The sequence below is a fragment of the Mus caroli genome, chromosome 17, assembly GCF_900094665.2.
Source record: "Mus caroli chromosome 17, CAROLI_EIJ_v1.1, whole genome shotgun sequence".
Taxonomy (NCBI): domain Eukaryota; kingdom Metazoa; phylum Chordata; class Mammalia; order Rodentia; family Muridae; genus Mus; species Mus caroli.
This window is the reverse complement of record NC_034586.1, coordinates 2,724,375-2,740,542: the sequence shown is the minus strand read 5'-3', so window position 1 is coordinate 2,740,542 and position 16,168 is coordinate 2,724,375. Positions and strand designations below refer to the sequence as shown.

General features: G+C 45.5%; 1 protein-coding gene across 1 annotated transcript in view; it reads right to left on the bottom strand.

The window, feature by feature from the left end:
- Positions 1–9,651, bottom strand: part of Snx9 (sorting nexin 9) — a 73,633-nt gene extending 63,982 nt beyond the window's left edge. The window contains exon 1 of the mRNA XM_021149409.2: positions 9,379–9,651. Coding sequence (XP_021005068.1) covers positions 9,379–9,390 — 12 coding nt within the window. The 5' untranslated portion in view covers positions 9,391–9,651. The remainder of the gene's footprint in view (positions 1–9,378) is intronic.
- Between the last annotated feature and the right edge of the window lie 6,517 nt (positions 9,652–16,168).

The following is a 16,168-nucleotide window of genomic DNA, read 5'->3' as shown; positions in this document are numbered from 1 at the left end:
CACTTCCATCTCTCTCTCTCACACGCACACTGCCCCCCCCTCAGGTACACACACACTGCCATCTCTCTCTCACACACATACACTGCCATCACACAACACACACACACACACACACGCACACACTCTGCCATCTCTCTCATACATACACAACCATCTCTCTCATACACACACTGCCATCTCATTCGACAACAGTATATGAAAGTACAATTCACTGAGAAACACTTCATTGGGAAAGGTATTACGAACTCATTAGTATTTGTAACAGTTTGATTTGGTTGTCAGCTTAGCAGGATCTAGAATCACCTAGCAGACAAGCCTCTGAGCATACCTATGAGAAATGATCTTGGCAAGGGTTAGCCTTTTGGCAGGTCTGTGGGGGGTTTTATATCGATAATATATTGATAGGTTGGAAGACCTGCCTACTGTGGTTGGCACCATTCCCTACACTGGGATCTAGGATTGTATAAAAAGGAGAAAGATGCACAAGCAGTCATCTCTCTCTCTATTTCATAGGTAACTATACAATCCTAGATCCCAGAGTAGGGAATGGTGCCAACCACAGTAGGCAGGATGTGACCATCTGCTTCAAGTTCCCATGCCTTTGACTCTGCTGTCATGAACTGTGAGCTGAAAGAAATCTTCAATTTCTTGTGTCAGGGTATTTTATCATAGCAACAGAAAAAGAAACAGTATTTTTAAGTGAGTAAGTATTTAACAACAATACTGAAAACGGAAAGAAGATATGGTCTTAAATAATGATTTAATGATCTGAAATCCTTGAGCTGAGACCCCTGTCCCTAGAACAAGTTCTAAGTACTGCAAACCAAGTACATACATAAAACCACCATTTTAAGGACTGCTGACCTGCAAACTGAAAGAAGACTAACTCTCTGCATTCCTAAGCACCCTGGCCTTGCCACTGGGGAGTCTGGATAGGCCAGGGCATTAGACTGTTTGTCCAGCACATGCTCCTCACTGGGCCCTAAACATGGCCTAATATGGCAAGTACTGCATAAAATTGGAGAGCCCAGCCAGGCAGACTGGACACTTGAAATGCAAGGCAGGATACTCTACTAAAGAACACAGAACTCCTGTGAGTCCTGCCTTTTCATGGAATAATGTAATGTCTAAATAATTTATAAATACTATATTTATGTCTAAAAATGAGTTGGAAGGGTAGAACACCATGCATTTAATGACTGTGAGAAAAAAAGGTAGTACCAACTGGGAAGCTGGGAAATGCACACAATGTACAATTTTGAAAGCTTGGCAGTAACTCTTGTTTCATCCAAATGCTCACACAAACATCCCCAAAGATGATGAGCTGTACAGAGCTTGTGTGCACGCTCTGCTTCCTTCGCTTTCAGGATACTCCGACTTGGCTCTAGTCCAGCAGGAACAACGAAGTGCAATAAAAATTTCAAGCAAAGAACAGCTGATCACATGGCCTGTAAGACATGCTGCTGAGTCAGCGCAAAGGAAACGCTCTGGAAAACTCCAAAAGGGAGTAAACACAGAAAACCCCGGGAGAGGTGCACGTGCCAAGCAGAACCTCAGCCTGTACCTACAACAGAGTCAGGGAACGAAGAGAGAAAAGTCCAGCAGAGAGTGAGGCTGCCGCAGGGCCCCAGCAGGACAGGGACAGAAGGGAACAGCAAGGAGAGGGCTGGCTGAGGTGTGGAGCAGGGGAAGGAGGGAATGCCTCCTGGGAGCTGGGGCCCAAGTCCATGCTGTCTGGCATGGCTGGAAAAACAAGCAAAGAGGAAGCAGACAAAGAGGGGATGACTGGAGGGAGGAGGCCTCTGGGTGACTGGAACAGACAAACACAAGTTCTGCCCCAGAAACACAATTTTAGTATAAGGATCAGAATTAAGTCCCAAGGAAAAAATAAAATAGCAAGAAAACCAAGACCATGAAAACGGATGGGCAGAAAGATACCGAGTTTGACTTTCGTTATTAAACCAACGGATCAGAAACTTGAAAACAACTAGTAACGAATCGGATCTTACAGAATAAGCAAGCAGAATTAAATTGAACCAAAAAGAACTTCTAAAACTAGAAACACAACCCCTGACGCCATGCACACAAATTCACACTGACACCACAGTGGACTGCAGAACACAGAAGATGGGGTCTCAAGAACAGGGAGAGAGACTCAGGGCACATAAAACCAACTGTAGCCAGTGGCTTCTCAGCAGGGACCCTGGAAGCTGAGGACTGGGGAGGCGCTGAGCAGTCCAGAACTCACCTCACCTGGAAAGCCACCCTGATGGGCAGGGGACATATACCCAAGTCATCAACAACGCGTTGTGGAGAGTAGTCCTGGTGTTGCTTGTATTTTGATGCTAATTCCGCTTTCCCAGGAGGGGTTGCGGGCAAGGAGTGAATCGCAGGAGACTTCTTATGAACCTTCTCCCCACCTTAACTTGTTTTGATTTTTTTTTTTTTTCCGAGACAGGGTTTCTCTGTGTAGCCCTGGCTGTCCTGGAACTCACTTTGTAGACCAGGCTGGCCTTGAACTCAGAAATCCACCTGCCTCTGCCTCCTGAGTGCTGGAATTAAAGGTGTGTGCCACCGGAACTTGTAAAATAAAGGCTAGAGCTGGTGATTGGGCAGTGGAAGGGAAGGTGGAGCTAAAAGTTTGAGGGAGAAGGAGGAGAGGGGAGAGAGAGGAGGAGGAGGAGAAGGAAGGAAGATGGAGGACGGAAGATGGAGGAAGAAGAAGATGATCCAGATTCCGTGTGGCTTTAAATAGCCACAGGTAGCTATGAATATAAGGGATGGATAATTACAGGACAATTTGTCTTATCTAGGTGGGCAATTTATGTCATTATCAATCGGCTCTGAAATTATTGTGTGGGCAGCTTGTGAATTGAGAATTTATTGATATATAAATCTGACTGATTAATGATAAGCTTCTAGAGTTTTGATTTACTGGGTTAAGGGGATTTGTGACTACTAGCAGCATGGGGTAGATGGCCGAGACGGTACAAGCAGTTCTGAGTCAGGTGAGCCGGAGCTAAACATCTAATATCTATTTTATTTTATACTAAGTAATAACTGACTGTACTGGGAAAATTACTGCAGTTTTGCATCTTTGGGCTATTTTTAAATTCAGAAAAGGAGTATGATATTGACTGATTTCAGACTTTAATTTAGAGACACTAATAGACTAACATTCTTCACTGGGGAGCTGTGGGTGGGGACAGAGGGGCATGTAACGCAAACCTCCCCCAAACTTAGCGACTAGGAGAGGCAAGTATAACCCCCAACCTCCCCCACTCCACCCCCCCCCTCCTGAGAGCTGACTGACCTTCACCTGGCCTATAAAATGGTAGGCAGGAATTGGTAAATTACAGCAAACATAATCAAGAGTAAATAAAAATCCCTAGTCTCAAAGACAGCTTGGATGGAAAGCTACAATTCAATCAATATTTACCAAAGAAAGCCAATGAAGCCAGATTAACAGTGGAAGAAGACATAGGGGATTTTGTTGTTTTGGTTTTGGTTTTGGTTTGGTTTTGATTTTTTTGAGACAGGGTTCCTTGTGTAGCCTTTGTTGTCCTAAACTAGCCCTGTAGTCTAGGCTAGCCTCAAACTCACAGAGATCTGCCTGCCTTTGTCTCCCAAGTGCTGAACTAGGGGCATGGGCTGACACCACCTGGTTAGAAGAAATAGTTTACAGAAAAAAAAACCTTGCATCACTAGTAATAGAGGCTACTTCATGAAGATGAAAAAGTTTAATTCACCTGAAAGATACTATTAACGTAGAGAAACTGTTTGAGCCCACCCTTTTATTCTTTGGTTTTATATCTTAAGTTAATCTTTTATAATTTGGGGGAATATTTCACACATGGCATGCTGTATTTATAATATTTTCATCTGCCCCCTTCCTTCTACAACCCAGACACTCTCACCGGCTCAACCTCATCCTCTGGTCATCACTGTTCCTGATGTGAGCCCAGACACCCACGCGTACACACACACACACACACACACACAGAAGCACACACACACTCAGAGGCACCACACACCCACATACAACAGAGAGACTCACACACACTTACAGACACCCACACATTCCCATACAACACACAGAGACATACACACACAGACACCCACACATTCACAACACATAGAGAGACTCACACACAGACACACAGACACACACACACATATACACACCTCAGTGCATTTACTGTTGCTCATATATACATGTGTTTAGAGCTGACCACTTGAGCCTGGATAACCAGCCCGGCAAGGGTCTTGTCCCTAGAGAGTCCTGGATTCTCCCTCCCTAAGCAGCCATGGAATGCCAGAGCTCTTTACTGCGGGTGGGGCAGGATGAGATTTCCATCCCCATTGGTATGTTGACTGGTGAGGTCATTATTCAGGTTTTGTTTAGGCAACCACATTGTTGAGATGTCATGGGTAAGTCTAGAAGACACGAAATCACAGCAGGCTCCCAGTCCTCTGCAACTACAGACAATTAGTCAGAAAGGATGTAGATGCATACAGCATACTTAACAAGGTCAGCCTAACAGCCGGTCACTGACTTGTCCATCCAGAGAACTGCCACGCCCTTTCTGCACAGAGAGAACACACTACTGAAACTGCTTCTAAGCATAAGCTTAGGCTTGACAAATTTTTACCCACAGTACTGGTTGTCAATCAGATTTTCCGGTCAAAGCTATCTAATTAGAAATCAATCAATTAGAATCAAGAGAAAGATAACAGGAAAATCTTCAGCGTTTAGAAGCCATGCACAACGCTGACAGCCCACAGGCTAACAAGAACTTTTGGAGTCTCGGAGTGTGGTGCTGCTTCCAGCTACTTTAACACACTAAGAAACAATTTTTCGTATAACCATAAGTAGATCAGTTATATTTCAAAGCATTGCTAATACCTAAACTAGGTATAATGTTTGCATTGTGCATGCATACTCTACAAAACGGTTGTTAACTTACAGTTGGAGGTGCACTGCTCTATGAAAGCTATAGTGTGTAGGTCACTACACATTATACTGCATGTATACTGCATGGTGTTCAGTAGAACATCACCGTGTTCTTCCAAACTGTTGCTGGGGATACAAAGGTAAGCAAACACAAAACTCCAGCCACCAGGGACCCACAGCATCCTCAGGGAGGCAGCCACCAGTCATGGAAGCACACATAATTGGCAGTTGGGAAGGATGTCAGGGCTCTCTGTAAGCAGGGGATGGCATGAGAGGCTTCTGGGAGGTGCTGCTCTGGGCTAAGACCTCACAGGCACAGCAATTCAAGAAGAAGGAACAGCAACGCATGCCTACAGGGCTTGCTTCAAAGGGTCTCAGTACAGAGCCAAGATTGGCCTTGAACTTGGATCTCCCTGACTCTACTTTCCCTAGAACTAGGATTCCAAGTGGACATCACTAAACTGTGTTGAAAGCTACCAAGTTTTAAGTCGTTAAAGTTAAGCTATTATTTGATTTCAGGTGATAAAGGCGAGAGATAGCAAAAACCATCTTTGCAAAGCTTTGTTTGCTTTCCAATCTCTTCAGCCTTTGTTAAAATTTTCATGTTGCTATTGTTATAGGATTTTTCTTTCACTACACACAGAGATATTTAAGTCATATAAAATACTGTTACACAGAAGTGATTGGGAAGCACCCTATATTCTGTTTTTAAAATTGTAAAAACCAGCTAGCACATGCCTTTAACTGCAGCACTGAGGAAGCACAGGCCCGTAGTTATCTGGGTGCTAACAGTCAACTTGGTTTACAGAACAAGTGCCAGGCCCGCGAGAACTACATAGTGAGACCCTGCCTCAAAAAACAAAACCATTCCACCCTCCAAAAAAAGACTAGGAAAAAAGTCTTAACTTGTGTGTGTGCCCTAACGAATGCACACACTCAAGTGTGCATATATCTGTGTGTGTTCACATGTGTGTGGAGCCAGGAGGCCAGAGGTCACAAGGGTCACCCTTCTTGCTGCCGATCATATTTTCAGTGAACCAGGCACTGGCTGACTCAAGGTGAGGTCAGGTTGGCTGACCAGTGGGGCCTGATAAGGGCCTTCCCAGGGCCATAACTAAGGAGTGCACACTCGGCTTGCTTTCTTTCTTTCTAACCTTGATTCTGGAACTCAGGTTCCCATGCGTGTACACTTTACATCTGAGTTCCATCTCCTCAGCTCTTAACTTTAATTCTTTTTTTTTTTTTTTTTTTTGGTTTTTTGAGACAGGGTTTCTCTGTGTAGCTCTGTCTGTCCTGGCACTCACTTTGTAGACCAGGCTGGCCTCGAACTCAGAAATCCGCCTGCCTCTGCCTCCCGAGTGCTGGGATTAAAGGCGTGCGCCACCATGCCCGGCTTAACTTTAATTCTTAAGAAGCTTCATTCAGATAGGGGTTTCTATTATTAAAATGAAGGAGTGTTTGTTTAGAAGAGATTGCAAAGTTGCTTCTGACCTGTCCTCGTGAATCTAGTCCAGTATGGACCCTCACTTCCTGCCCAGATTTCTAATGTTCCGCATAACACACACGTATAACGTCAGATAGTATACATGGAAGGGGGGGCTGGAAGGGAGGGGTTAGCACCCCACCATCTTTATTACTGCTATAAAGTGACCATGTAATAGCAAAGGATCCTCCATATCAATTAGCAAATGTTAATCCTGGTTTGGAACTTACAGCTAACCATATAGAGATAGATCAACTGCCATGAATTATTTTATGGTGATTTTTATATATACAAACAATTCTCAAGCAGATAAAACTCGTTTACTCAAATTCACTTCAGGATTACGTCAGAGAATAATCTTAAGAAACATCTAACACAGGTTAAGACTGAAACACTCTTAAGGCCTGTAACCCTGTTTGCTAAATAAGACATGACTGGACTCTAAGCTGTGTGCGAACTTAAGCAGAGCTCAGCAGTCTACTGAGGAAAGATTAGAAACGAAATCCAGATGATCCCTTTAAAGCATATAGCTACTGAGGAATTGTCTTTAGCAACGAAGAACTGCCCAATTAAAGCTCTACACAATTTTTTTTCTATTATGACTCTACCAAAAGCTCTTAAAAGTCATGAGAATTCAGGGCTAGCGAGATGGCCCAGTGGTTAAGGAGCACGGCTGCTCTTCCAGAGGAACAGGATCTGGTTCCCAGAATCCACATGACTACTAACGACGGTCAGTTGACTCCAGTTCCAGGGAATCCAGATCCCTCTTCTCGGAACAAAACACCCATACACATAAAATAAATATTTTTCAAAATAATCATGTGACTTCAGAGATAAGTGTATATTCAAGAAAATATTGTAAGAACGTCTTAGACGAAAACTGTATTCTCCCATAAGTGCTAAGGCAATCCCAACCCTACCAGCTGTCCAGGTGATCATTCATTTCCCAACACTTAGCTCTTATAGCAAAAGCCTGGGCACCACTTGGGCTTAAACGCCATTGAGTCCATCATCATTCCTTGCCAAGTACACCTGACCACCTACAGGGTTCACGGAAGGAAGAACTCCAACTCTTCAGCTGTGGGGAAGGTAAGAGGTGTGTCTTTCAGGGACCAACTCAAAAATGAGCTTTGCTTCGACACACAACCGGAGAAAACCGCAGAGGAGTTCCCTTTAATGAGGCTTTCCCAACCAGCTCCTTTCTTCAGAGGGCAGTGGTTTGTCCTCTGGTCCACCTGGGGATGCGGCCTCTTGGAACTGTGATTACAAACTAGGGAAGGGCACCAACAGCCAGGAGAGCTGGAATTTGCCTTCAGAAGCAGATAACAAAGAAGGAAGTGCTCACACAGGTAGTGAGGCTTGTGTGCAGAGGGGTCACGGGCACCTCAACATCAGTCCAAGGACAGATGTGCACTTTCACTGCAAACATAAGGCTTCGCCGCTATCAAATAAAACTTTTTCCTCTGCTTGGATATATGCATTACTTGCTAAGCTGAAGTAGGCATGCATGCCTCAGATCAGGACAAATATTACAGAATAGGGTCTATGTCACAAATCACTGTCAATGTTGCAAGATAACTCTGTAATTGGATTTTCAATTTCTGAAACGTCTAGGCAACAAACCTCAAAAATCCTCTGCTTAAATTAGGTTTCATCTCCAACAAAGTTTGTCACAATATAAGTATATTGAAAGGTAGGTAGCTGTCTCATATCTAGTAAAACCAAGCCACAACTGCTCAGATACACTACTAACAAGGCAATTACTTCAACAGTAGCAATAGGTTTCTGAAGAAGCTTCATTCACATACCAACGCTACACCTAGACAGAGTCAGGACAGATAAAATGGATTTAGCTGGGCCCCAACTTCAACAGGCTAAATGAAATCGGGCACTTCTGACCTTCCAAATTCCTTAACACTTTCCTATACCTTCTATAAACACCCATCTTAAAAAAAAAAAAAAGTTTTCATCAAACCAGAAGTAGCTTAGATGTGTCAAAAATAAATATAGAAAAGGCACGCTGTTTGTAAAGGTGACATAATCAAAGCTCCAAGTACCAGTCGGTTTGCTACCCGCACATCGCAGGTCTATCAAAGGTTCACCTATGGTGCTTCCCACCCCAGGTCCTCACTTCCAAGGCTTAGGCTTTTCCCGGTGGCTATTTCATTCCCAAGTGACTACTGAAACCGCACAAGAAAAAGGAACCGGAGAAACTAAATTTTTTTGTTGTTGTTTTGTTTTTGCAGACTCAGATAGCAAAAACGGACTGCTAATTTCACAAACAAAAATAAGCAAACCAAGATTCCTGGCCATTTACCAAGCAGGAACCAAAGTTCCACTAAGCAGTTGGGGCCTGGGCCTTTTATGTTTTCTTTCTTTCTTTCTTTTTCCTTTTTCTTTTTTTTTTTCTGCCGGCAAACACGTAATCTAAAAGCACAGTCATTTCCCTCTTGATACTTTATTCGCTCTGAAAACCTCCCATTCAAACCGAAAAAGCTCCCATCAAAACCAAAAGGAAAAAATGAGAGCCTGGAAGGCAGTGGGCGCGGAGGGAGCGTGACTCCCGGAGGCTGCAGCGTCCTCCCCGCCCGGCTCAGCTCCGCTCGGCTCGGCCCCCTCGCGCGCCGGGCTGCCGTACGGAGGAAGGAGGCAGGCGACAGGCTCAGTGCGGAGCGGCAGCGTCCGAGTGGCCCGCGCGCGGCTCCCGGGCTACGGGAACTCCGCGTGCCGGGGCGCCCGTCTCCGCTCAGGTGCAAACTTTGCGGAGCCGCCGCCGCCCAGGGGGAGCGGACCCCAGCGCTCGGCGTGACCCCGCTCTGGTGCCCGAGGTCGCGGGGTGAGGGGTGGGGGGAGCTCGCGAGCGACGCGCCGGGGCGCTTCGGCCTCGCCACGGCGCCGCGGAGCCGAACGGCCGGTCCGGCCTGCGCCGCGCGCCCCTCACCTTGGTAGCCATGGCGGGCGGTTCCCCGGCCCCGGCGGGCCGGCTGGTCTCCCGCGCTGCGGAGCTTCGGCCCTAAGCAGGCGGGGAGGTCGGCTCCGTCTGCGGTTCGGTGGCTGCGGCCCGGCGCGGCGGCTCCGCCTCAGCCCTGCTCTCGGCGCTCCGGCCCCCGCGGCTCGGCGACTCCCGCCGCCGCCCGCGCCTGCAGTTCCTGAAAGTCCCGGCTGCGCGGCCCCCGCCCCCGCCGGCCAAGCCTCCCATGGACCGCGGCGTGCGCGGCGGAAGCGCGCCTGGGGCCTCGGCCGCAGCCCGGCCTCCTCGCCCGCCCCGGCCTCCGCCCCGACCCCGCCGCCCGCGGCTCGGAGCGCAGGGCCCTGGCTGGAGCGGCGGCTGCGGGGTCGGACGGGCGTCGGGGTCGCGGCCTGGTCCGCCGCCGCCGAGCCGTTCGCTGGGCGCGGTGCCGAGGGGGGCTGTGCCTCAGGCCCGGCTCTCTGCGAGCGGGAGAACGGTGATCCCCGGGAACTGACGGGAGCCACCCGCCTGGGATCCCGGGCCCACGGCGGGGCTTGCTGAGGGATCGGGGTGCTTGGGGGTGACTACTGCGAGCGCCACACGGACAAGCCAGCCCAGGGCGAGCAATGGCTTCCTGCTTCTAGGCTGGGAGATCCTGCCTCCTGCATGGGATTTCTCCGAGGCTGTGATCTGGCCTGGGCTTCTGGGCCTGGACGCTTGGGGACTCCACCTGAGATGACCCAATTCTGCCCTTTGGATTGTTTAAAAATGCCTCAAGAAGTTTGAGGGCGCAACAAGTTTCCTTAAGTTAAAAGAGAAGCTCGAATTATAACATCTTTGATTGAGAGTAGTTTGTCTGTAGTTGGATCTGTATGGGTTTTATTAATAAACGAATGGAAACGAATTGATCGATGAGACTTTCACAAAAGATGAGACTGGAAGATTTACCGTAATCGGTGCAATAGTTTAATGCAGTTGTTTATAATAAGGATGCATCTTCTAGACAAATAAAATCGACTCTCTTATCCCAGGAAGTTGATATTTAATTTTACTGTCAAATTTGTAGCTTCTAGGACTGGGGGTGGTAGAAAGAATGACACATATGTGTTTGCACCCCAGCACTGGGGAAAAAAATGTTTTTTTTTACTGACCAGAGAATTTGCAAGTTACAGCCAAAAATAGTGTTTAAGTGGTAATTCAGAGTTTTCTGTGGATGTTTGTGTGTATCAATGCTAGTCAGGCATGGAAATATTCTTGTGTCTGTGTGTGTGTCACTGCTAGTTAGTGTCATGTCTACTTGACAAAGGCTAGAGTCATGTTAGAAGTAGGGGACCTCATCTGGGGGAAAACAAAAACAAAAAACACCAGGTTGGCTTTCAGACATGCCTGTGGTGTATTTTCTTGATTATTAAAGATGTGTGAAGGCCCAGCTATGTCGCGCAGCCCACATCTGTGCTGGTGGCCCTGGTTGCTGTAAGAAAGCAGGCTAAACAAGCCCTGGGGGACAAATCAGCAAGCAGCTGCCCTCCATGGCCTCTGCATCAGTTCCTGCCTTCAGGTTCCTGCCCTGAGTTTCTGCCCTGATTTCTTTCCATGATGGAGTCTGATACAGGAGCCTAAGCAAAATAAACTCTTTCCTCACCAAGTTGCTTATCATAGGATTTTACCACCACACTAGGAACCCTAACACACACAAGTTATGAGTGTGAACATGCATACAGCACATGTGTGAAGTCAGAGGACAACTTATAGGAGTCTATTCTCTTCTCCCACCACATAGGTCCTGGGGGTCAAGCTGAGACAGTGGCTGCCAGCATCCTTATCAGCTGAGCCATCTGGGCAGTCCAGGCTGTTGTCTTTCTCCTGACAGGAACAGGAAAGGCATTGAGATCCTCCTTTCTGTATTCTAGACAGGAAGCCCATATCCTATTTAACCCTTTGAAAAAGTTATTATTTATTTACAATGATAAATCATGTCTCAAATAACTGACTTGGTAATATCAAAATTGAAAGTAACCCTAGCCTTAGGACCAACAGCTTCTAAGGACAAATTCTCCATTCAGACTGGGACACGTCAGCAAAGATATTTATCAAAGCATTTTAAGCCCCAAAAGAAAACATCCATGTACTTGTTAAGAGGATTGTCCCAGTAAGGCATAATTATATGAATTTATGTTCTAGGAGGCTTATATAATGCTAATACAATGGATCCTTTCTCTTCACACATTCCCATCCCCACATTCAGCCAGTTTCAGATTGAAAATATCTGAAAAGAAAAAAATGCCTCTGTACTGATTGTAAATTATTTTCTAAACAACAAAATAACAGCTATTTATCTACCTACAGTTTGCACTACAAATGGTTCAAAAGATGGGAGGCTGCATAAAACTTCTATGGGTACATTATGCCCGTTTTTGTGAATGGAATTGAACATTTTCAGAGTTTATAACTACAGGGAGTCTGGGACCCATCACCCATGGATATCAAGAGCAAACAGTATTTTAAGAGTATTGCCAAACACGGAAGAAAATACTGAGTGTAGTACAATCCACATGTGTGAAAAGTAGAGAAATGGTGTACAAGTGCAAAAAAGTCTAGAAAGTTTAACCAGATCATACTGGCCGTGCTTAAAAAGTATTTTAAAGCATAAATTTATATTAAAATTTAATTTTATGTGTATGAATGCCAAAAGAGAGCATTGGATCTCCTGGCCCTGATGCTCTAGATAGTTGTGAGCTATCATCTGTATGAATCAAACCTGAATCCCCTGGCAGGGCAGCAAGTGTCCTTAGCCACCAACATTTCCCCAGCCCTGTTTAAAGTTCATGTTTTAATAAGCAAATCACTCACGTCCTAACTTGATAAACAAGTAAAAGCTTGTTTTAAAAATGTTTCCCTAATAAGTAAAGCCACCCATGTTTTCACTAGGCAAAGTGAATTGCTATGAGCATGGGGACACAACGTTCTCTTTGCGATGTGACTATACCTGCCTGTAGGTTCAGATAGGAAGTGTCTCCCCAAGGCGCAGGTTAACCTTAAAGGGTTGACCTCCTGTTGTGGAATAGGTGGCTGAGCGATCATGAGAATGCTGAGACAAACTAACGAATGGATTAATCTAGTGATGGATTCATAATCTAATGACATTATAAAGTAGAAATTTCTACAAGTGGGGCGGAGCTGAAAGAAGCAGGTCACTGAGGCATGTTCTTGAAGCTTATGCTTGTTCTTTGTTTTGTTTTAAATAAAAGCTCATGATTGTGTTGTCTTTGTGACAAAATCAGCTTAGAACTGGGCCTCTTAGCCCTTTCTCTTCTTACTGCCTCCCAGTCCTTAATGCTCACATCCCTGAAGAGCCAGTGCTCTCTCAGATCTGCAGCTGGGCTCAGCATATTCAAGTCTCCCAGTCTGTTTATAGTTTGTCTCCTGTGGGAATAGGCTTAGTCTGCCTACCAGAGCCATGCTGTTTCCTGTCATAACAGGACTTTCCCTCAGCATACAAAAATCCTTACCTTTCTTGTACTATGTTACTTTGTGGGGCCAGTGCTTGCTATAGTCTTGCAGAAAGTAAGGTGGGTCTTAGGATCAGCTCAAGATAAGATAAAGTATCTTACAGCTTCCTGGCACCAGGAGTGAGCCCCTATGCTCCATTATGCCTGTCAGGTTGATAAGGAACTGACCTTAGACTGAAACCACCATTTAAAATAAAGCCCTGCCCACAATTATTTCAGGTATCGGTAACTGTTACAAGATGATAGAACACTGCTTGAGTGATTATATGATTCTATTATGTGTGCCTGATTTCACTTTTTTGACTTACCTATGAAAATTTGATGGATAGGATGGGGATTCCTTGAAAAAATTTTAAGGATAGAACTACGGGATGGCCCAATAGTCTCATTTCTGTGCATGTTTGAAGAGGAAGTTATAGTCACATCTCAAAGAGAAATTTGTGTTCCTATGTTCATAGCAATTCACACTTTGAAAAGACATGGACCTACCCCAATATTCATCAGTAAATGATCCTTAAGAAAATGTTTTGTCACTTGTGATAATACAGATGTGGTGGTTTGAATGGGAATGGCTCCCGTAGACTCACGTGTTCAGGGAGGGGTGTAGTGTGTAGTTCCTACTACCCCGATTTAAGCTCCAGGCAGACCATGCTACCAGCCCTGCCCAGGTTCCCTTGGGGCCACGGATGAAAGACACACACAGTAGCTTATTTTTTTATATGCTTTAGCTCAATGGCTGGGCTCTTGAAAGTGATCTTCAGCTATGGTGCCCTTCTTTTCACTCCCAGATCAACACCTCAAACTCTTCCCTCAGCTTAATTATGTTTCTAATCTCCAACCTGCTACACCAGGCCCAGTCAGGGAAGTGGCCAATGGCCACTCCACCCTAGATCACGCATGGCTGGTGGCTCTTTCTCCCCCTGAAACATGGCACATGTCTTCTCTTCTCCTTCGTCTGCTAGCCCGCCTGGGGGAAATCTTGAAATCCCACCTATTCTGCCCAGCTCATTGGCCCCTAGCATCTTTATTTATTGATCAAGAATCAATCGGGAACAGGACATTCAGTGATCACAGGCTGATACCCATCAAAGCATCAGAACCACCACCACCACCACCCCCCCCACCCCCCCACCCACCCCCCCCCGTACAGAGAAGCACGATTAGGAGGTGTAGCTCTGGTGGAGGAAGTATGTCACTCTGGGGATGGGCTTTAAGGTCTCCTATGCTCAAGCTATCCCTGGTGTAGCATACAGTCTCCTGTGTGGATCAAGATGTAGAACTTAGCTCCTTCTTTAGTTCCATGTCTGCTGCCTGCTGCCATGCTTCCTGCCATTATAATGGACTGAATCCTTGAAACTGTAAGCCAGCCCAATTAAATGTTATCCTTTATAAGCATTGCCTCAGTCACAGTGTCTCTTCACAGCAATGAAACCCTAAGATAATGGATGAAATGGAGACATTATGCTAAGTGAATTAAGCCAGAACAAGTAATGTATAATCTCACTTTTTTTTTTTTTTTTTTTTTTTCTTTTTTTTTTTTTTTTTTTTTTGTAGAATCCAGAAGGCAAGTGAAGATCACCAGGATCCTTGAGTGGTGAGGATGGATAAAAATCTTTTAAGCACATAAACGCACAGAAACTCACAATTTGACATTTCCTTGCATCATCAAATTTCCTGCAGGATAAATACATTCTGGAGACAGAATCCTCAGCAGTGATGCTTTGAATGAGAATCGCTCCCGGAGGCTCATATGCATAGTGGGTTAGCCTGATGTTGCTTGTATTCTAATGTGAATATTTGTTTCTCAAGAATTGGTTGCCCTGCAGGTAGATTTCTGAGTGTGAGGCCAACCTGGTCTACAAAATGAGTTCCAGGACAGCCAGGGCTATACAGAGAAACCCTGTCTCGAGAAACCAAAAAAAAAAAAAGAATTGGTTGCCCTGGAGACAAGAGAGTCTGCACATAGACCCAAGTGACACTATATGACCTTGCTCTTAAGTTAATTCTGATTGACGAATAAAGATGCTAGCGGACAATAGTTGGGCAGAAGACACAAAGGGAGGTTTTATGGTTCCTGAGCCTGGGGGCGAGAGTGTGTATGTGTGTCAGTTTTGTCTACCAGCCCCATGTTCCCAGAAATAAGACTCAGACTCAAATTATATTTACAAATACCTGGCCATATAGCTAGGCTCTACTCTGACTAGATCATAAGTAAAGATATCCATTTATTTCAGCCTGCATTTGTCATGTAGCTGGTTACCTATGCTCAGGTGTCATGTGTCTATATGTCCATCTCATCTGTTTCCTGGCTTCCCTCCTTGCTTCCTCGCTCTCAGAATTCTTTCTCTTCATGGTGTCTCATCTCTCTCTCTCTCTCTCTCTCTCTCTCTCTCTCTCTCTCTCTCTCTCTCTGCCTAAGCCATGGGCTTTTGAATTGGCAGATGAGGAATTCATACAATACTCATATGTTTGAATGTTTGGTCCTCAGCTGGTGCACCTGTTTGGGAAGGATTAGGAAGTGTGGCCTTGTTGGGGACATGTCTCACTGAGAATGGGCTTTCAGGTTTCAAAAGTCTACACCAGGTCCAGTCTGTCTGTCTGTCTGTTTGTCTCTCTCTCTCTCCTTCTCCTCCTCCTCCTCTCCCCCCCTCTCTTTTTCTGTATGTGTGTGTTGTGTGTGTATGTGTGCACATGCTCACATGTGTCTGCCTGCCTGCCTGCCTGTCTGTCTGACTGTCCATCTCCTCCTGACCCCCTTCCTGCTGCCCTCAGATCAGGATGTAAAGCTCTCAGCTACTACTCCAGTGCCATGCCTGTCTGCTTCCTGCCATGATGATCACAGACCGACCTTCTGACGTAAGCAAAGCTCCCCCACTTAAATGCTCTATTTTATGAGTACCACCTTGGTCGTGATGACTCTTCATGGCTATGGTAACTCAACTGAGGTATCAGCACAGGATCCACATCTATAGTGAAGGAAGGCTATGTCAGTTCTTAAAAAAAAAGATTTAAGTTTCACACAATGTACTTCTGTGTAATGTAGCACTCTCTCCACAGTGGACCACCCACTCCTGAACATACCTACGCTGAGCTGCTCTCCAGGGTCATATCAATTACAATTCCTTGGGGGAAATCTTTTCCTGTCTTAGTAAAAGTCAAGTTTCATTAATATAGTTCTTATATTAATGATTTTCTTGTCTCTGACAACATCCCAGTTCATAATTTAATGTGACCACATGGCTTTCTCTTCCCACATGAATTGTAATACAAAT